Source organism: Geotrypetes seraphini, chromosome 6 (genome assembly GCF_902459505.1).
Source record: "Geotrypetes seraphini chromosome 6, aGeoSer1.1, whole genome shotgun sequence".
Taxonomy (NCBI): Eukaryota; Metazoa; Chordata; class Amphibia; order Gymnophiona; family Dermophiidae; genus Geotrypetes; species Geotrypetes seraphini.
Window position 1 is genome coordinate 119,886,956 of NC_047089.1, and position 26,344 is coordinate 119,913,299.

Genomic DNA, 26,344 nt, shown 5'->3' on the forward strand with positions numbered 1-26,344 from the left:
CAGGGAGAAAAGAATTCCTTAGCGGACAAGCTCAGCAGAATTCTCCAGCCTCACGAGTGGACACTCGATCCTTTCACTCTACAGTCCATCTTCGCTCAATGGGGCACTCCTCAGATAGACCTCTTTGCAGCTCCTCACAATCACCAGCTGCCCCTATTCTGCTCCAGACTCTACTCTCCTCACCGTCTGGCAGCGGATGCATTTCTCCTCGACTGGTCCAATCTGTTCCTGTATGCTTTCCCTCCTCTGTCTCTCATATTGAGAACCTTGTTCAAGCTCAAGAGGGAACGAGCCACCATGATTCTGATTGCTCCGAGGTGGCCCAGGCAACATTGGTTCTCCCTTCTACTTCAACTCAGTTCCAGGGAACCTTTTCTTCTTCCACTGTTTCCTTCTCTGCTTACACAGCATCAGGAGACCCTTCTACATCCCAACCTCCAGTCTCTGCACCTGACAGCTTGGTATCTCTCGGGCTGACTTCTCATGATACGCTTTTGTCTCAGCCTGTTCGTTCAATTCTGGATGCCTCCAGGAAACCGGCCACTCTGCAATGTTACCATCAGAAGTGGACACGTTTTTCTTCCTGGTGTCTTCTTCATCATCATGATCCCACTTCCCTTGCAGTGGAGACCTTGTTGGATTATCTTCTTTCTTTGTCCGACTCTGGCCTCAAGTCCACTTCAATCAGAGTCCACCTCAGTGCTATTGCGGCTTTTCATGAGCCAGTCCATGGAAAACTCCTCTCAGCTCATCCCTTGGTGTCCAGGTTCATGCGGGGTCTTTTTAATGTGAAACCACCTCTTAAAGCCCCTCCTGTTATCTGGGATCTCAATGTAGTTCTTTCCGCTTTAATGAAGCCTCCATTTGAACCTTTGGCTACCGCTTCTTTCAAGTTCCTTACTTGGAAGGTACTTTTCCTTATTGCTCTTACATCTGCCAGGAGGGTCAGTGAGCTACATGCACTAGTTGCGGATCCACCTTTTACAATCTTCCATCATGACAAGGTGGTTCTGCGTACACATCCAAAGTTTCTCCCTAAGGTTGTCTCTGAATTCCATCTCAACCAATCCATTGTTCTGCCTGTCTTCTTTCCGAAACCTCACTCGCATTCTGGAGAACAGGCTCTGCATACTTTGGACTGTAAGCGGGCTCTGGCTTACTATTTAGACCGTACTAAGCCCCACAGATCATTCCCTCAACTCTTTCTGTCCTTTGATCCGAATAAATTGGGACGTCCTGTTTCTAAACGTACGTTGTCTAATTGGCTGGCAGTGTGCATTTCATTCTGTTATGCTCAGACCGGACTGACACTGGAAGGTTCTGTCACGGCCCATAGAGTCCGAGCTATGGCAGCATCGGTAGCTTTCCTCCGTTTCACTCCTATTGAGGAAATCTGCAAGGCTGCTACTTGGTCCTCAGTTCATACTTTTACATCTCATTATTGTCTGGATGCATTCTCCAGACGGGATGGACACTTCGGCCAATCTGTTTTGCAAAATTTGTTTTCCTAATGGCCAACCTTCCCTCCATCCCTCTTTTTGTTAGCTTGGAGGTCACCCATCAGTCAAGAATATGCTGCCTGCTTGTCCTGGGATAAAGCACAGTTACTTACCGTAACAGGTGTTATCCAGGGACAGCAGGCAGATATTCTTGCGTCCCTCCCACCTCCCCGGGTTGGCTTCTTAGCTGGCTTATCCTAACTGGGGACCGCGCGCCTCTGTCAGGCGGGAAGGCACTCGCGCGTGCGCAGTGCGGCCTACCAGAACTTTCCAAGTTCTTAGAGTGCAATCACTCTAAAATTGTCCGTACCGGGGCTCCGTCGGTGCCGTCACCTATCAGTCAAGAATATGCTGCTTGCTTGTCCTGGGATAAGAAACTGTTACACCTATTGTTTGTTTAAAACAGCGATTGATTCACTATCTTTTTTGCATGCAAATGATTTCACAGAGGTGCAAAACATTTGCATGCAAACTCCCGACTCAAAGCGATTGAGTTGAGTCGGGCAAAGCCCTGACAGTAGTGACAGGAAAAGCAGCCTCCTGTCATTGCTGTCAGGGCTTCTGCTGGCTTTTTTTTTTATTGGGCAGATATTTTGCGTTTATTATACACGCAAAATAACTGCTCGATTTAAAAAAAAAAAAAAAAAAGAAAACAAAGCTTCCCCCAACAAAGCGCCCCCTCCCTCCCCAAACCTAAATTGCCCCTGCCGACCACCGATGTCTGCCGCTGTTGCAAACAGAATGGCAGGAGGGATGCTGACTCCCTCCTGCCATCAGCGCTTTCCCCCTCCCCCAAAACGCAAACCCCTGCTCTTGTACCTGTAAAGTTGGGAGCAGGAGAGGTGCTCAGTACCTCCTGCTTCATAGGCCTCCATCCAGTGGTGGAAGCAGGAGGAACTGCACGGGGAGGGGCCTAAGGCCCTGACTGGCTCAGGCGCCTTGAGCTCCTCCATTGGGAGGGGTCTGAGGCACCTGAGCCAATCAGGGACTTCCTTTGGGCTAAGGAAGTCCCTGATTGGCTATTTGTTTGGCCAATCAGGGACTTATTTTGGCTCAGCCCTAAGGAAATCCCTGATTGATTCAGATGCCTCAGGCCCCTCCCAAGGGAGGAGCCCGAGGCACCTGAGCCAATCAGGGCCTTAGGCTCCTTCCCATGCATCACATGATGCTCCGGGATGGGGCCTAAGGCCTGCATTTGTGTCAGGCAGGGCAGAGAAGGAGCAGGAGGACTTTATGGTTCCTCCTGCTCCCACTTCTGGATGGAGGCCTTCGGAGCAGGAGGGACTGAGCACCCACCTTGCTCCCAAGTTTACAAGAGCGGAGGTTCGCATTTTGGGGGGGAGAGGAGACGCGCCAATGGCAGGAGGGAGTCAGCATCCCTCCTGCCATTTTTTGGAGCGCGATTTGGGTTCATGGGAGTGCCGATGTCAGGAGGTAGTAGGTATCCCTCCTGCCATTTGTGGGTCATGGGTGGAGGCGCATTTGTCAGCGAGTTTGTTGGGGGGGCTGTGTTTATTTGACAGGCCTGTCTGTCTTTTATTCATTTTATATTTATGGGGCAGATATTTTGCGTGTGTAACACACACAAAATATCTGTGCCATGGTAAAAAAAATGAATAAAAAAAGACATTCAGGCCTGTCAAAAAACAGTTACCAACAGGTCTGCAGCAGTCGGGTTTTAGGATAGTAAAACCCTATTCAAAATAGCCAAGCAATCGTTAGTGAATCAATCACTTGGCTATTTTGCATGGGGTTTTATTAATTTGCATGGGTTGGATAGAATTGGATAGGAAATTGATCGGGCAGCAGTTTAGTGAATCGGGTATGGGAACAATTGCAAAACCAGTAAAACTGATTTTGCGATCGTTTTTACAGGATCGGTAGGTTTAGTGAACCTAGCCCTATGCCAATTTTCCTTTTTATTGCTCTTGAAGTGAAGGGACTGAAGACAATATCTTCCATGGACTCTAACAGAGAGAAGGGGGAATTTGAAACCTAAGGCCTAGATTCACTAAGCTCACCAATCGTATCCCGACCAGTTTGCGAGCCTTCTCCGACACCCACTCAATTCACTAACTTTGTCTGATTCGATCCTGTCACAACCCAGGGTCTCTGATGAGCGCAACAGACCACCTGGGCTGCGACAAAATACTGGACCGGCATGTCCCCTGTAGCTTGGGGTACCCTTCAGGCCTGGCAATGGCTATGCTGTGGTTAAACCCCAGTATTTTGGGTAAGGATTTCCCTTTCCAGTAAAAAGAAGGAAACTTCCACCAAAGGTTCAAGTTCTCAGAAAGTTTTATTATTCTTGACCACTGGCCAGACTTTGTGTTTAGGTTCAAAGCACCCTGTTTCACACAGAACAATTCCACTGTTTCAAAAATAAAAAGCAAAGAGTTTCAGCAGTAAACAAAAATACAACTTTTCCTCCAGCAACTGGCCAACAGCCACCTCAGCTGTTGCAGTTGGGTAAACTTTCAACAATCTCAGCTTCTTTGCCAATACTATGTCAGGTAAAAACAATGAATACAGAGGAGTACAGTATAGCAATACTTTCAGGCAGGTTCTTAAGGTAGCTGGTAGCAATGCTTAATTTTAGCAAGGTATTTGCCCCTTTATACAGGCTGAGCAGGTTCTCTGCATTATGGCAGCTTTTTGCCCAAAGAGTTCTTAAATAACTCTCTCTGGATTTAAGTAAAGCACAAGGTACAAATATCAGCTTTACCTCCTTTACAGTCCACAAACTAGCAGACATGAAAAAGACAGTTCTTAAACCCAAGCTGGCTCAGCATTTAAAACGGCTTCCAGACACAACTGTTGCCCTGCACTGCTCCTAATTAGCTACCTCTGTGCAAACAGACCTCAGTGCCATAATCTCAGGAAAACAAAAATAGGAAAAAAACAAACATTCTCTCTGAGCTAGTTTTGAAAGAAAAAACCACTAGCTCAGAAACATTACAGTTCCTAAGCAGGAAAAGCTTCTTCCAGTACCAGACACTTTCTTCTAGGCAAAACACTCAAAAACAAAACACAGTTCATGGTAATGCCCTCCTAAGGGAGTTAATGGCACACTCACTTTTACAGCTGTTGATTTCTATCCATTCCATACTAGGTTCTGGTACCCTCTCTGCTGCTTCCAAGTCCACAATCTTAGTGTCATTCAATGGTTCCAAACCTCCAGCCTCTCACAGTCTGGCTGGGAAAAACAAACCATCCCCCTCTGCCTCTAGTCTCCTGCTACTTCTTCTGGGCACCTCCCAGCTCCTCCCTCCTTGACTCCCTCACAGGTTTCCATTTAGGGAGACCAAAACCACACCCCCTCTGCCTGGCTGGGGCTGGTGAATCAGTTCTCTAGCAAACTGCTTACATCTGCCGGAGGTCAGATTTTCCTGCTCCTTTCTTAAAGGAACAGCAAACATTTCAGGTAAAAGTCTCCTGCCAGGATTTCAAGGCTCTATACCAGAGTGCAAGCTTTCCTGCAGAACTTTCCCTGTCTCAGACTGGCTATTCCAGAGATAGTCATTGCCTGCAAATTCCAGGAAACTGACCTATCCGCACTGAGGCTAAACTTTACACTTTTCATAGGAACAAAACCACTGCAGGCAGTGGATTTGTTACAATCCACACCTGATCCACACATGCAAATGAGAGGAAATAAGTAGGAAGGCAGCAATTCACTAAACAGAAGGAACACCGATTGGGCTTGCCAATCCAAAATGAAGCAACTGCTGAAGACCAGTCGCTTATTGTCCCTACTGACTCTCCTGCTCTCTGCCATTCTGAAATGCTGCTCTCTGCTGTCTGTCCTTGCTGACTCTCCTGCTCTCTGCCACCCTGAAATCCCAGTTTGCCCCTGTCAATTCTCCTGCTCTCTGCTGCCCTATGAGCCCATGGTTTTAAACTGCGGGCTAAAAGTGTGTTCTGTTCCATAATCTGGCTGCAGCGAGTTCTGTTACATAATCTTGGCTAAAGTGTATTCTGTTCCATTAAATGTCCACTCAAGTAAACTGCAGCCACCCCTCCCCCTTTGTTTTGAACTCGCTTGTGTGGAGAGCAAGCGCATGATCAGATCGCATCTACAGTCGAGGATGGTCTGTGCATGCATCTCGATCACTCGGTGATCCATGGGATCGCTGTAGGGCATGCGTCCAATCACAACATTTGCATGCAGAGTCTGTTATGAATCAGTCGCCCGGCAAGACTCGGCCACGGATCGCCCAACAACGGTGAGTTTAGTGAATCTAGGCCTAATCTAGGCTTAGTTAAATGAAGCATTAATTTGGTTTAAAAAAACCCCAAAGCCAGGAAGACTGATTTTGTACCTTATTAAGTTGTTGGAGTGTAGGGTCATGAAATGGTTAACTGTTGTTTAAAATATTGCTCTGGCCTACATAGCTGAAGAAAATTTACAATCTATTGACTTCATCTGCCTAAAATGTATGTCCCTGCCTTACCACATTGTAAGCTAAATAGATAAGAGTTTGAGCCATGATGTACCCTGCTCTTCTGTACATTTAATATTTAGAACTGTAAGAGTTAGATAAGTGACCTGCTAGTGTGAGCTTAGGACCAATAATAATTGTAGAAAGTTATAGAAGTAACAAATGAAAATTGTAGTTTTTGCATATATTAGTTTGCGAAAAGGGCATAAAAGTCCGTGTATTTCCTGTTTCTGACAGTCTAGTAGGCAGGCTATTAACTGCACTAGAGTCCGGTATACCGTAATAAATCTCTTGTACTTTCTTCACGCCTCTGACTTTGTGTGTCCAAGTGACATTTCATTTGGCTTCCGAACAGGGACTTGAAGGTCTCTTGACCAATGGTTACTCGATTGGTCACTTGTTTCTGGTCCTACAGCTGACTAGTCTGCTTAGCCGGCATCCCTTCTTTTGGGTTTGGCAGACCTCAGGAAGTTTGACCACTTCAACTGACTTATCCAGTCTCAGTTTAAAGTACAAGAATCTGTATCAGTTTAATTCTGTCCTGGAGTGGCCACCATCTGGTAAGTGGGGATTGATCATCCCTATCCTGTCTCTCGTCTCCTGCCTAGTAAGTCACTTGATCTGTCGCTGAAGTCGTGGGGAGGGATTCTAGGAAACTGTTATTTTCTGGTTGAGTAACTGAACTGAAATCTGTTGTGTTTTGTGTGTTTGAGAGTGTCTGAGACGTCCTTGAGGATGAAGCGAGTATGGACCTGTTAGTACTGTGTTTCCCTAGTCCAGAGACGGGCAGGGCCAGGAATACAGGGAAGTGTTTTTGTCCTCCATTGCACAATGGGGGGATGTCAGTCTACCTGTGGGGACCCCTTGATATGTTAGCTAATTTAAAAAAAAGGGATTTGTCTCTGATTACATTTAACAAATCAACACTTATTCATCTGTGCCAGTTAGAATGGCCGATATTTGTTGTGGGCTGGCCCCCTCTGGCTCCCTGGAAGAGGACATAACCCATCAGGTTTTTATGCATTCGTTTGCTGTCGGTTCCTCTTCCAGTCAGCCCATTTTGTATTCCAATGGGAAAACCCTTCTACTGGACAAACCTCCCAAGTAACCTGGACCCGTCTACCCCAGGGCTTTAAAAATAGCCCCACTCTATTCAGCAACGCCCTTGCTTCAGATCTTGCCAAATTCTTCCCTTCATCTGATTCACAAGTCCTGCAGTATCCCGGGTTCTTTATGAGTTCTGTCTGTCCAAATGTATCAGTGAAGTTTTAAACTGTCAGTTGTTCACAGCATGAGAGGAGAGTACTTTTCCTTTTGTGCTGATAAGGGCCATGAAGTGTGTAGCACTTCAAATGCGGTTTCTCCTGAAACAGATAAGTGGTTTTGCATTTGAAGTTTTTGGCTATGTTATAAAATGTTTATGTATATTCAGAAATGAATCTAAACGAAAAATATGATTTCTGGAACTTATATTCCATGCTAAAAAGAAGTTCTTTGTCTAAATTTAGAAGTTATTTGTCTAAATTTAAAAATTCTGAAAAGGACTACATCTGTAATTTAATCACTTTGACCTTTAAGCATTTCTCTCTCTCCTTTGTGAAATTCTGTAGGAAGGGGGAGTAAGTCTCTACTGAGACCCATGTTGATTGTAAAAAAAAAAAAAAAAGAACAATGTTTAAACTTGTGAGTACAGTAAAACCTTGGTTTGGGAGCATTTGTTCCAGAAGTATGCTTGTAGTCCAGGGCACTCGTGTACAAAAATATACATTGCAAGCCCTTGCTCGTTTGAAATAGTCACTGCATTCCTGCAGTGTCATATAGAGAGGAACCATTGGCTCAGTTGTGAAAATGTGATGCTTCTATACTGTATGTACGTATATTGCAAGACGTTGCTGGTATAGCAAGTTAAAATTTAATCATTGCTTGTCTTATAGAACACTTGCAAACCAAGTTATTTGCAATGCAAAGTTTTACTGTATATTCCAATCTTTATTTTGTATTTCTGTTTATAAATCATGTAAGTTTAGGTATAACAATGTAATTTTTAGGAATGCTTTTGTATTGAAGTAAATATTTTTGCCAGTCAGCTGATAGTGAAGGGACTGCTGCTTTAGAGAGCGCTTGTGTCAGACTACCCTGCTTAGTGGGTGGATCCAGAACTGCATTTTACTTAATTTTTACAAGTCAGCTCTTTGGGTTAGGAACCTGATACAGATAGTGGGTCTGCCTTTTAAATTTTCCTGTGGCCATATTTCCACTGATTCCAAGTATGCCTTCCTCGTGTCACCTACCTTGGCTTTCAAATCTCCCAGGGTACCAGGTCCCTTCCTATACCCGTGTCCAGGCTGTCTGTAGTTTCCCTGTCCCTGATAACTGCAAGGCTCTGAGCACCTTTCTCAGTATTGCAGGATACTGTCCTATCTGGATCCCTGATTTCTCTCCTATTGCTCGCCCTCTGTATGATGCCTCCAAAACTTCTGACTCAGGCCCCTGCCCTCTGGCCCTTCTGCCCAAGAAGCTGAGCTGTATGCCCTCACTTCTGCCCTGCGATATTCTGCTTCTTTAGTCTTGTAACATCTACACTGACTCCAAATATGCTTTCTTTACCTTGCATTCCCATAGGGCCATCTGGAAATATCGAGGTTCATTACAGCCTCCGGCCGCCTGATCCATCATGCTCCCCTCATTCTTGACCTTCTTGAGGCCGTACAACTACCCTCACGTGTTTCTGTTATGTACTGCCATGCTTACAGATGCGTGACGGACCTTGTCTCTCGTGGCAATGCCCTTGCCGACCGCACAGCCCAAGCTGCCAGTCTCTGCCCCCTCCTTCGGCTCCTCTGTATACAATCATTCCTTTTCTGGACACCCTTACACCCCAGTACACTTCTCAGGAACAGACTTAGGCACACACTCTTTCGGGCCAGTCTGTCCTGGAAGGGGGGTGGATACAAAATGCGCCAATTCAAGTTCCAATCTGGACCCACACACTGATACTTCAAACGCAAGCACAGCGGGTACCCTCATAGTTATTCCTCAACACCTGGCCCTCACGATTGTCAAAAGATTATGGTCCGACAGTGTGTTGTCGGTTCTAGAATAAAATCCCCAATCAGATGACTGCCACCTCTTGGACACCAACCCATTGGAACATATCCGATGCAGGTTCTGTCTGTAGACTTCACCCACATGCCCACCTCTCGTTCCCTCAGTCACCTCCTGAATAATTCCGTGCTTTGGTCTCCCTGTTTCTATAGGCAGTGACAATGGCCCTGCTTTCATTGCTGATGTTGTCCAACAAACTGCTCAGGCTCTCCAAATTGAATAGAAATTATATGATGCTTACTATCCTAAGAGCTCTGGTCAGGTCGAAAGAATAAACAGAACTCTTAAGAACCTTCTCACAAAATGAATTGAAGAAACTAATCTGTCCTGTCCTGTCCTGCTGCCTTCTGTTCTTTTTCAGATTAGATGCATCCCATCTAAGCCCCATTTGAGCTCATATTTGGCCACCCACTGCCCATTATGAACTCGCAAAAGCGGAAGGGTGATAGTGATGGGAGATTTCAACTATCCCGGGATAGACTGGAGCCTTGGAAACTCAAACTGCGCTAGGGAAACAGAATTCCTGGAGGCCGTGAGAGACTGCTTCATGGAACAGCTTGTCAAGGAATCAACGCGAGGGGATGCCACTCTTGACCTAATCCTAAATGGGCTAGGGGGACCTGCAAAGGAAGTGGTGGTAGGAGGACCACTGGGAAACAGCGACCACGACATGATCCGGTACAAATTAGAGGTAGGAACATCCAAAGTGATGAGAACCACAGCAAAGGCGTTAAATTTCAAGAAAGGGAACTACGATGCTATGAGAGCAATAGTGAGAAAGAAACTAAAAAATACGAATGGAGACCGTAGAGAAAGCTTGGTCCCTATTCAAAGACACGGTGCAAGAAGCACAAAACCTGTACATCCCCAGGTTTAGGAAAGGATGCAAAAAAAAATCGAACAAAGGACCCGGTATGGATAACAAATGAAGTGAAGAAGGCGATAGGTGACAAGAAGAAATCTCTCCGAAAATGGAAAAAGGACCAAACCGAGGAAAACAGGAAGGAACATAAAACATACCAGAAAAACTGTCACCGAGTGATTAGGAAAGCAAAAAGAGAATACGAAGAGAGGCTGGCTGGGGAAGCAAAAAACTTCAAAACGTTCTTCAGATACGTTAAAGGGAGGCAACCGGCGAGGGAGGAAGTAGGACCGTTGGATGATGGAGACAGAAAGGGAGTGGTAAAGGAGGAAAAAGAGGTAGCTGACAGGTTGAACAAATTCTTCTCGTCGGTCTTCACAAGCGAGGACACATCCTATATACCAGAACCCGAAGAGACCATAAGTGGAGATCGAGAAGAAGAAAAACTGGCGCAAATAGAGATAAGCCATGAGGATGTCCTCCAGCAGATAGATAGACTGAAAAGCGACAAATCGCCGGGCCCGGATGGAATCCACCCAAGGGTTCTAAAAGAGCTAAGAAACGAAATAGCGGAAACACTCCGACAAATTTTTGACCTATCCTTGAAAACGGGGCAGATCCCAGAGGACTGGAAAATAGCTAACGTCACACCTATTTTTAAAAAGGGATCAAGGGGTGACCCCGGAAACTACAGGCCGGTGAGCTTGACTTCAGTTCCAGGCAAGATGATGGAAGCACTGATAAAGGACAGCATCTGTGAGCACATGGAAACAAACGGACAACTGAAAGAGAGCCAACATGGCTTTTGCAGGGGAAGGTCGTGCCAAACAAACTTACTGCACTTCTTTGAAGGTATAAACAGAGAGTTGGACAAAGGGGAACCCATAGACATCATTTACCTCGACTTCCAGAAAGCCTTTGACAAGGTGCCCCATGAGCGACTACTTAGGAAACTGCAAAACCACGGGGTGGAAGGGGATATATACAGATGGATTAAACACTGGTTGGCAGGCAGAAAACAAAGGGTTGGGGTGAAGGGACAATACTCAGGCTGGCGGAGTGTCACGAGCGGTGTTCCACAGGGGTCTGTGCTCGGACCGCTGCTGTTCAATGTGTTTATAAACGACCTGGAAACGGGGACGAAGTGTGAGGTCATAAAATTTGCAGATGACACCAAACTCTGCAGCAGGGTTAGGACCGCGGAGGAATGCGAAGACCTACAAAGGGACCTAAACAAACTGGAAGAGTGGGCAAACAAATGGCAAATGAGATTTAATACAGAGAAATGCAAGGTCATGCATATAGGAAAAAAGAACCCGATGTTCAGTTACAAAATGGGGGGATCAGTGCTAGGGGAAAGCAACCTTGAGAAGGACTTGGGTGTGCTAGTGGATACAACAATGAAATCAACGGCACAATGTGCAGCGGCCTCAAAGAAAGCAAATAGAATGTTGGGTATTATTAAGAAGGGTATCACAACCAGGACAAAGGAAGTCATCATGCCACTGTATCGAGCGATGGTGCGCCCGCACCTGGAGTACTGTGTCCAGTATTGGTCGCCGTACCTCAAGAAGGACATGGCGATGCTTGAGAGGGTCCAGAGAAGAGCGACGAAAATGATAAAAGGCATGGAAAACCTTTCATATGCAGACAGGTTAGAAAGGCTGGGGCTCTTCTCCCTGGAAAAGCGGAGACTCAGAGGAGACATGATAGTGACTTTCAAGATCATGAGAGGTATCGAGAAGGTAGACAGAAATAGATTCTTCAGACTAATGGGGCCCACAAGTACAAGGGGGCACTCGGAGAAGCTAAAAGGGGACAGGTTTAGAACCAATGCTAGGAAGTTCTTTTTCACTCAGAGGGTGGTGGACACATGGAACACACTGCCAGAGGCTGTGATAGGACAGAGTACACTCCAGGGTTTTAAAGAAGGATTAGATAAATTCCTGAAAGATAGGGGTATTGAGGGATACAGATAGAGGTAGAGATGGGATATAGAGAGAGTTTAGATAGAGACCAAGGGGATTTAAGGGTTCAGATGATCACCGTACAGGTCATGGGCCTGATGGGCCGCCGCGGGTGCGGACTGCTGGGCGCGATGGACCTCTGGTCTGACTCAGCAGAGGCAACTTCTTATGTTCTTATGTTCAGACCCTGGTTCTTTTGCTACTCTGGGATCAGATATCTTCCAGAGTCAGGTCTAATCCTTAGCTAAAGCCCTTCAAGAGCTCCATAAATGGGTCCCCACTACCGATAGCTACACAAGTCCATGGGTATGTCCCTGGAAATACAGTATGGCTAAAACTTGGAATCAGACCCCCTGAAACCTAGGTGGATAGGTCCTTTTACTGTCCTAATTTCTTCTCTTACAGTTGTCAAGGTGTCCCGACATGAAACTTGGTTTCACTACAACACGGATCTTCAGCTGAAGCTTTCTAAGACCTCAAAAGTTCTGAATATTTACCACTGTACTTAGTAATAATAATAACTTTATTCTTATATCCCGCCTGTAATCTTGCGACTTCTAGGCGGTTTACAATAAACTAAACTGTAAATACAATCAAGAGAAGTTTTACATACAGCGAATTAGAGAGTATAGCGGTTTACCATAACGAAACTGTAAATACAATCAAGAGAAGTTTTTCATACAGCGAATTAGAGAGTATAGCAGTGTATCTCTCGTACAACTACTTAAAGAGTATAGCATTGTACATCTGATGACATTAGTAATGTTAACGTCAGTTTGTGTGTTGCAAGGCCAGGAAGCGCCAAGTTGTTTAGACAGAAGTAGAAATATTCCGTAAGTTCGTATAGTGTTCATGTTTAGTGATTAGGGGGGTTTGGGGTTAACAGTTGCAAGTTCAGGTGTGTGATGATGTTACGAGGGGGGTTGATGTTCCGGTTCGTTACCTAGGTATTTCAAGAATAGGTAAGTTTTTAGGTGTTTTCTGAATTCTTCATAGTTGTTTGTGTGTGCAATTAGTTTTTCCAGGTCTTTACCCCATATGGCAGCTTGATATGATAGCAGTTGTTGATGGTGTCTCTTATATTTGCACCCTCTAGCCGGTGGAGGGTGTTCTGAATATAATTCTTTATAAGTGTTTGAGTTTAATTGACTGCCTGTGGTTCACCACTGCCTTTAGCAAGTGTCTTGAGTATAACTGTTTGAAGTTTTCTAAGTTGTGCCTGAAAGAAAAATGAGCTTCCTATGTTAGTATATTGTGACCAGGCCTGTCCCTGAGTAGATGGGAAACCGGGCTCAGACCACAGGTAGATTTATTAATGCGCCTTTTATATGGCTGGATGAACAAAAACCCGGAGGACGGATTTCTTAGGAACTGGAACCAGGTTTATTAGCGTTTTCAAAAAAAAAAACAAAAAACATGTTGGAACATATAGCACGTTCTTCACATTTTCCTCCACCAAGCATAACAGGGGCTTCAGTCCTTGTGCCCTGCCTGGAGCTTCCCGGTCCATAAAATAAAGCAGGTTAACATTCCAAACCTCCCAACAAAAACAAAGCAAAAGTTTGGCTTTCAAATTCCCCCACATCAAAATTGTGTCCAAGGTTACTGAACTTAGCCAAGCCCACCCGGGCTAACTCTCATGAGCTTCTTACCCCTCCAAGTCCTCCAGAGGTAAGGTAACTAAACAGTTTTCTCAATTGCTTTTCAATTGGGCAGAATTGCCCTGCACTTGCTTCAATCACTGCTAGAGTCCAGGGCTTCAATTAGCTTAGACTGGATTATTGAGGACAGGGCAAGACCTCTCATATCTCATACTCCCCTAAGTCCATGTCTTCCCCGGGTTCACTCTCTCCAGGAAGGTTGTTCATTTCCCAGTCCATAGATCCATAACCCTGGCTGGTTCTCCACCCTGTATCCTTGGGCTGCTTCTCCCAACCCCCGTCTTGCCTGGGTGTTAGCTCCTCGCCAACCGGTCCTTTCCACCGCCCCTCTCTTGGTGCACCCTCCCGGGGTTTGTACAGCAAGGCAAGGTCGCGTCCAGGACCTTCAATCTCCCACCTGCTGGGCTGTCTCTTGGATAGCTGACGGGGCTGGGGAACTGGGAACTCCTTGGAAGCTGCACTCCCTGCTGGTGGCTGGCTGATTGTGATTAGCCCCACCTGAGCTCCCCAACTGTTTTCCCCTTGTTGGTATTTGAGGTTTTCTGACCTGCACACCTCGAGTGTTAACCCCACCCCCTCCTGAGTTGGGTTTAGGTTTCAGAGAAGGAGGAAAGGAGTAATAGGGAGAAGAATTCGGTTCAAGTGCCCTTCCCCTCTGGCTCTTAGGCTGGGTTATGACCGGATTTTCCTCTTCCCTTCCTGGCTGTGCCAGCTCCCGGCCAGGCTTTCTCGGGCCCAGGGCAGGGTGCATGCTGGGTTTCGTAGTCCTTTTGGCTGGGACAGGGGCTTCCCTGTCACAATATATATATCTGATATTTGTGTTGCCCTTACTTATGCTTCTTTCTTCTGTATTTCTTTCCTATTGTACTTAACAAGTGCAGCCCCTTTTGCCTGATGTTTGTTTGCATGAAGGAGTTAAGTACAGAAAGTGTCAAACATTTGAGGGTATTTTCTGTTTCCAACCTACTGGTGATAAAGTTTAAAAGTGGGCGGAAATCTGCATTGATAATGTTGAGGGTCCACTTATCAACTAGACTCTTATTGTAGACCCCACTCGCCCGGTGTCTTTGTATTGTGATACAGGTGTGTTATTTGATGTTTCTCAAGGTCATGGTACTACCCCTAATACAGTTTTGTGTGGCTCCCTAGATTGACAGCGTTATTATACCAAATGTGCTAAGTATATATGTCTGTATAACCTGATGCTTTAAGAAATGCCCCTATGAGGAAACCTTCACTAATGGTGGAGCCTGTCCTTTATGAGAAAGTATCCCCCTAATACCCCATCTGCCTCCCTTACTATAGGTCCTAGCTCCGGCCCCTTGTGTACTACAGGCTACTGTAATCCCATGGTTTTCACTCTCACTGACCCATATAACTGGAATGCCAATGTCCAACTCCAGAAGGCCAGAGACCGCATGGCATTGTATATTGATGGTAAAAGGTGAGACCCAGGTACTGTTGTATATGTCCGTATTGTATCCCGTTCATGTGCTCCTGTCCATCACTCTGTGGTGTTTCCCCAGTTTTATGAAATTATGAAAGTAGATACTAATATCCTGTAATCACTAGAAATCTGTTTATACAGTTTGCTGAAACCATAGGTCAGACTCTTAATGTTAGCAATTATTTTGTATGAGGAGGGACTGGTATGGGAGAACAGTGGCTATGGGAGGCAAAGCAGCTGGACATGTTAAACCTGACTTCACAGACCCTCACTTTTACGTCAGGTCCATGACCTTCATGATGGGCCTTGTGAACCTCCATTGTTGCTTCCCACTGTCTTCAGCGCCCTTCAGACACTGCTTAATGCAGGGGTGTCCAATGTCGATCCTCGAGGGCCGCAGTCCAGTCGGGTTTTCAGGATTTCCCCAATGAATATACATGAGGTCTATTTGCATGCACTGGCTTTCATTGTATGCTAATAGATCTCATGCATATTCACTGGGGAAATCCTGAAAACCCGCTGGACTGCGGCCCTCGAGGACCGACATTGGACACCCCTGGCTTAATGGAACTTCCTATGAATGATGGTCAGCTCCTGATAGTTGATATTGGCTCTGTGATCTGTTTGCCTACACTTGGTTGCCTTCTAACTAGACTGGTACATGTGTACTTTGCATGATCCGTCCCAGTTTCTTCCTGTTACCGCTAGCCGATGGTGAACACCTGGGAAACCCTGTATTCAACACCAGGGGTCGCCAAAAGCGGTCTACTTCCACCAATTCCCTTAAAATAGGTGAATGGGGTGATGACTGTCCTGCAAAATGGATCATTGCTGCTTATGGACCTGCCACAAGGACCGAAGATGGCACCCCAATCTATATGCTGAACTGCATTATTTGTCTACAAGCTGTATTCGAACTGATAACTAAAGAGACCACCTGAGCTTTGAGTACCATTGTCAGAGCGAATGCTAAAATGCACACTGCTATCTATCAGAACTGCCTAGCTCTAGACAAAAGGTGGTGTCTGTGGTAAATTCAACCTCTTCAACTGCTGCCTTGAACTTGAGTAAAATGATTGAGGACGATGTGGATCGTATCACCAAACTGGCTCATGTTCCTGTCCAGACCTGGCATGATCTTACTGCAGACTGGATCTCTGGTACCTTCAGCTCCTGGTTGCCCTCTGGTTCAGCACTGAAGATCATCTTGCTGGTTGCCGCCCTGTTTTTCTGCTTCTTTGCTGCCTGCCCTGTGTGGTCCCCATAGTCATAAAGCTGCTCCACTGAACTATGGACTCTGCTGTCAACTGTTCCACTGCTGCATTGGCCCTTGCCCTCTCCCAGTATCGTCCCTTACCCACTGGGGACCCCGACTTTCCTGACCCCTAACTTTATTTTGTCAGGCTTGGCTCCTTAGGTACGCCAGCCTGAAAGGGGGGAATGTAGGGTCATGAAATGGTTAACTGTTGTTTAAAATATTGCTCTGGCCTACATAGCTGAAGAAAGTTTACAATCTATTGACTTCATCTGCCTAAAATGTATGTCCCTGCCTTACCACATTGTAAGCTAAATAGATAAGAGTTTGAGCCATGATGTATCCTGCCCTTCTGTACATTTAATATTTAGAACTGTAAGAGTTAGATAAGTGACCTGCTAGTGTGAGCTTAGGACCAATAATAATTGTAGAAAGTTATAGAAGTAACAAATGAAAATTGTAGTTTTTGCATATATTAGTTTGCGAAAAGGGCATAAAAGTCCGTGTATTTCCTGTTTCTGACTCTCTAGTAGGCAGGCTATTAACTGCACTAGAGTCCGGTATACCGTAATAAATCTCTTGTACTTTCTTCACGCCTCTGACTTTGTGTGTCCAAGTGACCTTTCAGGAGCAGTGCTCGTGCCACTCTAAATGAACATCCTGACCCAATTGGCTATCTTCTGCAGTACGTGACAAACCTGGAAATTCAATACTGGGATGTATATGGCAACGGGCATTGAAGTTTCAGGGATATTTTAGCAGCTAGAAACAAACATCAGTTAGCTGGTTTAGTTATGGTGGTCAAAGGTAGACCTGTTATTTATGCAGGTCTATGTGGCTGCTAACTTTAGCTGATCAGTCCAGGGCCGCCATCAGGGCAGTACTACCAGTCCTGCATTCAGGGGCCCGGAGCTGACAGGGGGCCCAGGCTCCCCCAGGGTCGCAAGCATAGTCTTGTCTCCTTCTCCTTACCTGCCCTGCCGCAGCACACAGCCGAACGGAAGTCTTCCCGATGTCAGCGCTGATGTCGGAGGGAGGGCTTAAGCAAAGCCCTCCCTTCCTCCGACGTCAGCGCTGACATCGGGAAGACTTCCAGTCGGCTGCTTGCGGCAGAGCAGGTAGGGAAAAGGCAGTCGTGTTCCGAAGGGGGGGGGGGGGCCGTCCGCCCCGGGTGCAGCCATGGGGGGTGTGTGCACAGCCGGTCAGGTCCCCTTAGCCTTGTGGTGCTTCTCCCGACCGACCGACAACAGGCCCGGCTGACAAAACTCCCTGCCCTGTAGCAGCGAATCTAAATTACCTTCTTACAGCAGCTTCAATACTCCAGCTGCTGTAAGAAGGTAAGTTAGATTCGCGGCTACAGGGCAGGGAGGTTTGTCCGACCGGGCCTGTTCTATTGTCTGTCGGGTGGGGAAGCGCCACAAAGGTAAGGGGCAGGGAGGGAGAAAGGGAGGAAAGGTGGAGTGGAGAAGAAAAGACGCTTAAGGGAAATGGGTAAAACTGAGGGGGGAGAAGGCCGCTGAAAGCACTGGGGAAGACAAAGGGGTGGAGAAGGACGCTGAAAGGACATGGGGAAGACAAAGGGGTGGAGAAGGATGCTAAAAGGACATGGGGAAGACAGGGGGGAGAAGGACACTGAAAGCAAATGTGGAAGACAGAGGGGGGAGAAGGATGTTGACAGGACATGGGGAAGATGGGGGGGAGAAGGACGCTGAAAGGAAATGGGGAAGAGAGAATGGGGAGAAGACACTGGCAGGGAAGAATATAGAGATGCCAGACTATGGGGAGAGCGGAGGGAAAAAGATGGGTGCCAGACCAATTTGGGAGGGGGGAGAAAGGGAGAGGCACAGTAACAGATCAAATGGAAGACGCAGAAAGAAAAAAGACAGTGGATGGAAGGAATTAAATGAGAACATGAGGAAAGCAGAAACCAGGCAACAAACGTAGGAAAAAAATTCTTTTTTTTTTTTTTTTGCTTCAGGATAAAGTAGTATATTAGTTGTGTTGATAAAAATTTATAAGCATTAGAGGCTCTGGTAGAAACCCGTTTACAAAGTATGTATTCTTCCCAATTAATATTTCCAAATTAATAAAGTCTTTTTGCTTATTTTTAAATGGGTTTCTACCAGAGCCTTTAATTCAGTAGCATAATTAAATGAAATAACTATTTCTGTAGTTTATAGGGATGGGCGGAGACGGAGGGGATTCCTCCCGGGGACGGGTGGGGACGGAGGGGATTTCTGTCCCCGCGCAATTTAAACATGTACCTTTCTTCCTCCATCCCATAACACACACAGCCTGGTGGTGATGATTATCAGATTGATTCATGAATATATAATGATGTTATGAGTGTGCACCTCTTCCTTCCCATCCTCCTTAGCATGTCACATACAGCATGTTACATTACACAAAGTCTGTGTAATGTAACATGCTGTATGTGACATGCTGAGGAAGATGGGAAGGAAGAGGTGCACACTCATAACATCATTATATATTCATCCATAGCTGCATGTTAATGATGTGCTCATATGCACTTATTTATCATCATAACATATACATCATCATTAACATGCAGCTGTGGATGTGTAAGGACAGGCTAAGGAGGATGGATGGGAAGGAAGGAAGGTGCACATATCAACATATCATACATTTTTAACATGCATGATACAGCTATACGCAAGCTGAGGAGGATGGGATCATACAGATGTATATGTTCAGATATGCGCTCAGATATGTATGTTTAGATATGCGCTCACATATACAGTCAAATGTGTATGTTCAGATATGCGCTCAGATGTGTATGTTCAGATATGCGCTCAGATGTGTAGTTTTTTCTGATATATTTATTAAGCTTACAGTATTTATAAAAACACATTTAATACTTGTTACAAAAAATATTGTGCAATTGTGATCTACTTCTGGCCTACAAAGGTCAAAAGAAATCCTTAACTGAGATTTTACATTCAAAAGTGAATTATAACTACTAGCACTATTATTTATTAGTTATTTATTATGCAGATGTTTGTTAGTTTGTTATTAGTTCAGTATTAGACATATGTTAGTTTAAAATAGATAGGTATAGATTAGTTTAGTTTAGGTTAGGTTAGGGCCCTGCTGAGTCTACCTTGACGTGGTTGCAGGCTTACAAATCTTTTGGTCAAAGAGTGCGGCGACAGAGAAAAGTATGTGTGTATTCGGTCCATGGAAGAAGGGGGGAGATCGGGGGGGGGGGGGAAGGGGTGCGTGGGGGGCCCAATAGGATTGCTCAGTAAGGGCCCAGAAATTTCTGATGGCGGCCCTGGGTCAGTCAATGAATATTGGCACTAACAGGCTAGCCACTAAGCACTAATATTCAGCGGCTATCTTGTACTGAATATTAGTGCCTAGTTATTTAAGTTTTAACAGGCCAGGAGCTAGATCATGCTCTGATTTTGGCATTTTGCAGTATCAATGAAGCCCATAGAAACTAAGCTCTTACCAATCCATTTGGCACCCAGATGAATCCATTCCAGTGCCCATACTGCAAGAGGTCTTTCAATATTGCGTCTCTTCCAGCTAAAAATTGAAAACAAGAACAAAAGGCAGCTTAGGAATTTATAATGGAGTGGCCTAGTGGTTAGAGCTGCTGCCTCAGAATCCTGAGGTTATGAGTTCAATCCCAGTGCTGTTCCTTGTGACCCTGGGTAAGTCACTTAACCCTCCATTGCCCCAGGTACTATAGCTAGATTGTGAGCCCACCAGGATAGGGAAAATACTTAGAGTACTTGACTACTGTTTAGTATAAACCACCTTGGGTGAATCCCTTCATAAAGGCAGATAAATAATAGAATTATGTTGAAATGCAGCATAAATATGCAAATTTTTGCAGTCTGTAAGACCCTTCATCATTGGGCCCTGCCCACAGGGCTGAAAGACAAGGCCTTGAATAGCAAAAATAGGCCAAGCACAAAAAGAAAAGCTGTGCAAAAATGGATTCTGTGAAACTTCATTTCTAACAGTTCTGCTTCTACACTATTGACATTTTCCAAGCCACAGATGGGAAAATTTCAGAGTAAGTGCTTGGCAATTTCTACAGACTGCTGGATATCAGATAACGTTTGGGAACAGCACTAAAAGCAGAGCTAACTGCCTTTGCCTTAGCCCATGGAAAAGACTAAGAAATAACTGATGTCCTGGGCACTAGCTGGACTACAAGTAGTCACTGACCGTAGCACCTAAGATGCAGTAGAATAAGGAACTAGGAGAGGGTGGGGGCCACTGGTGGTGGTCAGCCCCAGGAACAAGCTGTGTCAGGGAAGATAAGGTGTCACCCAAGCCTGGTAATGACATACGTTAATAGGGGATATGGCCAATTAGAAAGTGTGCATATAACCTCAACCAATCAATTAAAATGCCAAAGGCAACTGCCAATCAAAGCAAGCTAAGTAAGCTAAGGAACTTTTTTATGCAAAGATGTGAAAGAATAAAAGCAGCTGCAAAAGAGGAATTTGTTTAGAGCAGACTCGGAGCTCTTAGACAAGCTAACATCTGAGTGTTCTTCTCTGCTTGCACAATTGCCGTATATTCTTGTGATGCATTTCATGTAAGCTACCTTTGCTTTATTATTCATTAAACTTAAATAATTATATGAAACAGCAACTGTTTCATATAATTGAGGTCATTATGTGGAGGGCTAAGCAGCCGGCCTTCCAAGTCTTCATTGGAAAAAAGTTATTTTCTCTGTATTTTTATCTTGATGCTGGCTTTTTATCCTTCTCAGCTGAAAATGAAAACCTTTGTAATAGAAAGATTAAGTTTTTGCCTCGGTAATCTTTCTTGTAGATGTGTCTACTGGCCTTGAACGCTACGGTCTTGTATCTGAACTAGCAAGCTGCTTGTACAAAACTGTCAATCATGTTTTCAACTCTACCTCCTTCCCAGGCAGCTGCTCCTGTCTTCTCAGTTTGTAAAAAAGCAATCAAGTAGCATTGAATCTTTAACATACCACAACTCAAGACCCTGGCAATCATAGAAAACATCTTAAGAGAACATCTAATCTTCGCATTCCCACTTATTTCATTACTATTCTTGCCACCATTGTTATGACAGAGAATTACTTCTGTTTTGAAGGAAAATTTTATAAACAAATTAAGGGTACAGTCATGGGGGCTACAATGGCCCCCAGTACTGCCAAGAACAACAAGTAACATAATCAAGTTTGCAGATGACACAAAACTATGTCGGGCAGTTGGGTCGAAAATGGACAGAGATGCACTTCAAAGAGATTTGAACCAACTGGAGAAATGGGCGGAAAATTAGCAGATGAAATTTAATATAGAAAAATGCAAAGTGATGCGCCTGGGCAGGCAAAACAAAGAACAAGAATATAAAATGTTAGGTGTAACATTGGGCAAGAGCGAACAAGAAAGGGACCTGGGTGTACTGATAGACAGGACCCTAAAGCCGTCGGCTCAATGCGCAGCGGCGGCAAAGAAAGCAAACAGGATGTTGGGCATGATAAAGAAGGGCATCATGAGTAGATCGGCGGACGTCATATTGCCGCTTTATTGAGCAATGGTCAGACCACACTTGGAATACTGTGTCCAACACTGGTCTCCCTACCTAAAGAAGGATATAACCCTGCTGGAGAGGGTGCAGAGACGAGCCACGAAACTAATAAAAGGTTTGGAGAATTTGAGCTACAAAGAACGCCTCAAAAAACTGGGATTGTTCACCCTCCAGAAGAGAAGGCTGCAAGGGGATATGATAGAGACTTTTAAAATACTAAAAGGTTTCGACAAAATACAGCAAGAAACTTTGTTATTCACATTGTCAAAAGTGACTCGAACAAGCGAGTGGTGGACGTTTGGAATGCTCTCCCGGAGGAGGTTGTGACAGAGACCACCATTCTGGGATTCAAGAGCAAGTTGGATGCACACCTTCTTGCAAATCACGTTGAGGGATACGGGTGATCAAGGTGTCCATTTGGGAACACCTGGCTTGGCCTCCGCGTGTGCGGGTCTCCGGACAGGATGGACCTTGGGTCTGATCCTGTGAAGGCATTTCTTATGTTCTTATGTAACCTGTACGTAGCTAATTTTGAAGTGGGGAAGGGACACAGGTCAAACCACTGTGTAGACAAACACGTTTATTTAAAATATTAAATTTCAGTTAAAATTTGAAAAAGTATACACATAAATAAAACAAAACATGGCAGGCATGTAAAGCCCTTGGTAATAGAGCATATACTGGACCCCTTAACAGTGATTCCTGTCTATCGCAACGTTTTTCTTTGATCGCGTTTGTTTACCCATATTGTTCTAGGCGGCAGGAATCTTGTGAGCCTTTCTACAAGTAACCTCAGTTTGGTTTGATCTTATGTAAATTAGCGCCATCTACTGGGCTACTTTTATACCCCTTAGGAAGGCCCTTACCAAGGACTTGACATGCCTGCCACATTTTGTTTTATTTATGTATATACTTGTGCAAATTTTAACTGAAATTAAATATTTTAAATAAACATGTTTGTCTACATAGTGGTTTGACCTGTGTCCCTTCCCCACTTCCTTTTTTGTTCTTTAACTACATTGCTAATCATGAGTTTTTTGTAGGGGACTACCTTGATAAAGTTGTGAGGCGAAATATGTTGGAGCAACATGTCCCTACCCGATAGCATTTTCCAAGGTTTCTAGAGCTAAGTGTAATTTGAAATTTGTCTTTTATATTTTTTACTTTATTGAGTGGGTTTATAAAGTAAAAAAAAGTAAAGTAAAACAATACAAATAGAACGCTTGATCACATGAAGTTCGCAGTGCAAAAATCATATGTAGCACAAAATGCAGTTCATATAAAGCACACCTGAAGATCTTATGAGTTATGCACAGAATATGTAAAATGTGGGTGATATGATACTGCATATATGAATGATATATCAACAAGGATACTGTATATGTTTAGTGTGAGAGTCTTAATCATAAGCTTACAAAGAGGCTCACAAGGAGACTTTTGCAGGGCTTTGAGGACAGTTAAGATTCCATCCAGACAAATATGTTGCTGTAGAGGATTTAATTGAAAGTCCTTTCAGAAAAAGGACTTTGAATTCAGGGAGATAGAGAGAGTAGTGAAGTAAAGGATTGTGAAACATATGAAGTAAAATTGAAAGATTTTTTTTTCCAGAATGGAAAGATTTTGAGGATGTTTTTGAAAAAGACGTATTGCATATAGTACAGACTCTTACAGTGACTAAGGCTAGTATTGATCCTTGTTATTCAGAAATCTTAAGTTAAGGAGTTGATATGATTTCTCCAACATTAACTTAGATGGTTAACAAATCTTTATATTCTGGGGCTCTCCCAGAAGAATGTAAAACATCAACGGTTAAACCAATTGTGAAAAAGGAAAGTTTGGAGTAATTTCAGACTGATTTCTGTATTATCATTTCTAGCAAGGGTAATCAAAAAGATAGTTTTTAAACAACTGGAAGAGTTTGTACAAACAAATGATTTTATTTTTTATATAAGAATCAGTTTGGGTTCAGGGAAGACCATAGTGTGAAACATTCTTTTTTTTTTGCAACTATATTTTTATTAGTATTTCAATATTACAAATTAACATAATTATTGCAAATAAACAGAAATACACAGAAGTAAATTCAAATAGTACTGAAAATATCAAAAACTAATACAAAAGAAAAAACATTTTCATTTATTATGTTAATTAGTCCACAATATTGGAGGGAGCAAGCGAAAAAAGTCGGACATTATCAAACATGGAATAACTTTTCATAAGGAAAAAAAAATGGCAATTCTGATTACTACCCAGACTCTATTCAGGAGACTTCTTCTTGTACGTCGACAGGAGAGCTCTCAGAAATTACATTTTTACTAGCTATAAATCTTAACAGCTGTGAAAACTCAAAAAAAATATACTTAGCTCCTTGATAATTAATGTAACATTTGCAAGGAAATCTTAACAAAAAAGTAGCTCCCAGCTTCAAGGCCTGAGGTCTTAAAAGAAGAAACTGTTTCCTCTTCTTTTGAGTTGTTCTAGAAACGTCTGGATACATTCTTATTTTTTGTTTCAGGAATAATTTATCTTTAAATCTAAAGAAAATATTTAATAGCCAGTCTCTATCAGAGTCCAGTGCCAGTTGTACAAAGAGTGTAGCCACTTCCATTTGCTCAGAATCTGAAGTTTCTAAAATATTTGTAAGATCCAATAAATCCATCTCCTGAAGTTGTTGATCTTCAGATAATTTTTTTTTCCCTATTGGAAGGTAATACATTTTTGTAACAGGAGAATAATTATCCTGGGGAATTTTCAAAATCTCTGTAAGATATTTTTTTTTTAGTGAAAACTGTTTTTATTAAACAACGAACCACAACAAGTACAAACAGTAGGCAAAAAGGCAAATATTGAGTACATAACTCCCCTCCCCAAGAGGACTGGACTCTTATGTCCTCTCAGGTCACACGGTTCTCCAACCCCCCCCCCCCCCAGCACACCCCCTCCCCCCCCCAGAACCCCACCCCCCACCTCACCCCCACCCCCCAGTTCAGACAGGCGGAATGGCATACATCTGCAATCTATTCAAGATACGACTACGTATCCGGGGAGATAAACTGTCCAAATATGGAGTCCAAATATGAACAAAGTCTCTGCTGCGGCGGCGAGAAGCAGAGACCAACGTGGCCTCCCACCCTAAAAGTTCGTGTAATTTATTTCTCCAGTACCAGAAGGAGGGCGGGGTATCCGCCAGCCAGAAGTTCAATATACATTTCTTCCCCAAAATATAACATTTGCTCAAAAACATTTTCTCTGCCGATGTATACACCGAAAACAAAGAAAAATGAGCGAACAACATATGGTATGCAGAGACAGGAACAGACACCCGTAGGAGACCCTGAAGATAGGAAGCCAAGGCCCCCCAAAAACTCTGGATACTCTCACATTCCCAAAGTCCGTGAAAATAAGAGTTCACCTCCACCTGACAGGTGAGACAGTATTGGGTATCGACACACCCCATATGGTAGGCCCGGCTCTGGGAGGCATACCCTCTTAGCATGGTCCTGAAGTGACATTCTCGAAGCTCCGCACTATGCACCAGAGTAGGAGTATGACGAATAGCCCGCAGCAAAAACCCCATCCCCAGCTCCTGCCCCAAATCCCTCTGCCAAGCCTCCAGCACCACAGTAAAATCCCTCGGGGGCCCCAGTGCCCCAAGCTGCTTGTGATATACAGAGACTGAGATCCCAGTGGCTAGGTCCTCTCCCCCCTCCAAAAAGGCACGAAAACTGATCCCAAACTCCAAAGAAAGAGCGCTCTGCGGAAGGGACTTCACATAATGCCGCAGTTGACAATGAGCAAAGAGAAGGCCCGATGAAGGCAGACCACATCGCAACAACTCCTCGCAAGAGAGGAGCGTCCCATCCTCCCGCATCATATGAAAAAGACATTCAAACCCTCGAGCCCGCCAACGCCCAAAAACAGAAGGAAACAGCCCCAGGAGAAAGGAGCGATTACCAGTAATGGGCAATAACACACTAACATGAGGATCCTGACGCCATAAAGACAACACCCGTCTCCACACTTCCCAAAGGGGGCGAAACAAAACACTACGGCGACAAAACCCCGGCAGAACCGACAGCCGAGACTGCAATAGAAAGAGCAGATGAGAAGGATAAAAATAATCGCGCTCCAGGGATATATCAGTATAAAGATCAGTACCCAAGACCCAGTCCCGGACATGTCGTAATAGACACGCCTGATTATAAAGAGCCATATCCGGCACACCAAACCCGCCCCGCGCCCAGGGACCCACCAGCAACTGCCACCGCATCTTCGGTCTCCGACCCCCCCAAAGGTATTTAGACAACAAGGACAAGAGAGCCCGGATATCCTTACGCAAAAGATACAGCGGTAAAGTCTGTAAAACATAAAGCCACTTAGGGAATAACACCATCCGAAAAAGTTGCACCCTCCCCATCAAAGAAAGCGGCAGAGTACGCCAAGCGGCCTACACCGAGCCGGTAATGGAGAGCAAACGAGCGACATTCAACCGGTAGATCTCCCGAACATCCATGGACAACTGCACTCCCAAATAGCGAAACGAGGAATCCGCCCATTGCAAG

The 26,344-nt window shown here is 44.5% G+C and overlaps 1 protein-coding gene across 1 annotated transcript in view; it reads right to left on the reverse strand.

Moving 5' to 3' along the window:
- LOC117362907 (homocysteine S-methyltransferase 1-like) overlaps positions 1 to 26,344 on the reverse strand; it is a gene marked incomplete at its 5' end in the record, with an annotated part of 574,442 nt that overhangs the window by 59,092 nt on the left and 489,006 nt on the right. Inside the window, one exon of the mRNA XM_033949994.1 lies at positions 19,714 to 19,790. Coding sequence (XP_033805885.1) covers positions 19,714 to 19,790 — 77 coding nt within the window. The remainder of the gene's footprint in view (positions 1 to 19,713; positions 19,791 to 26,344) is intronic.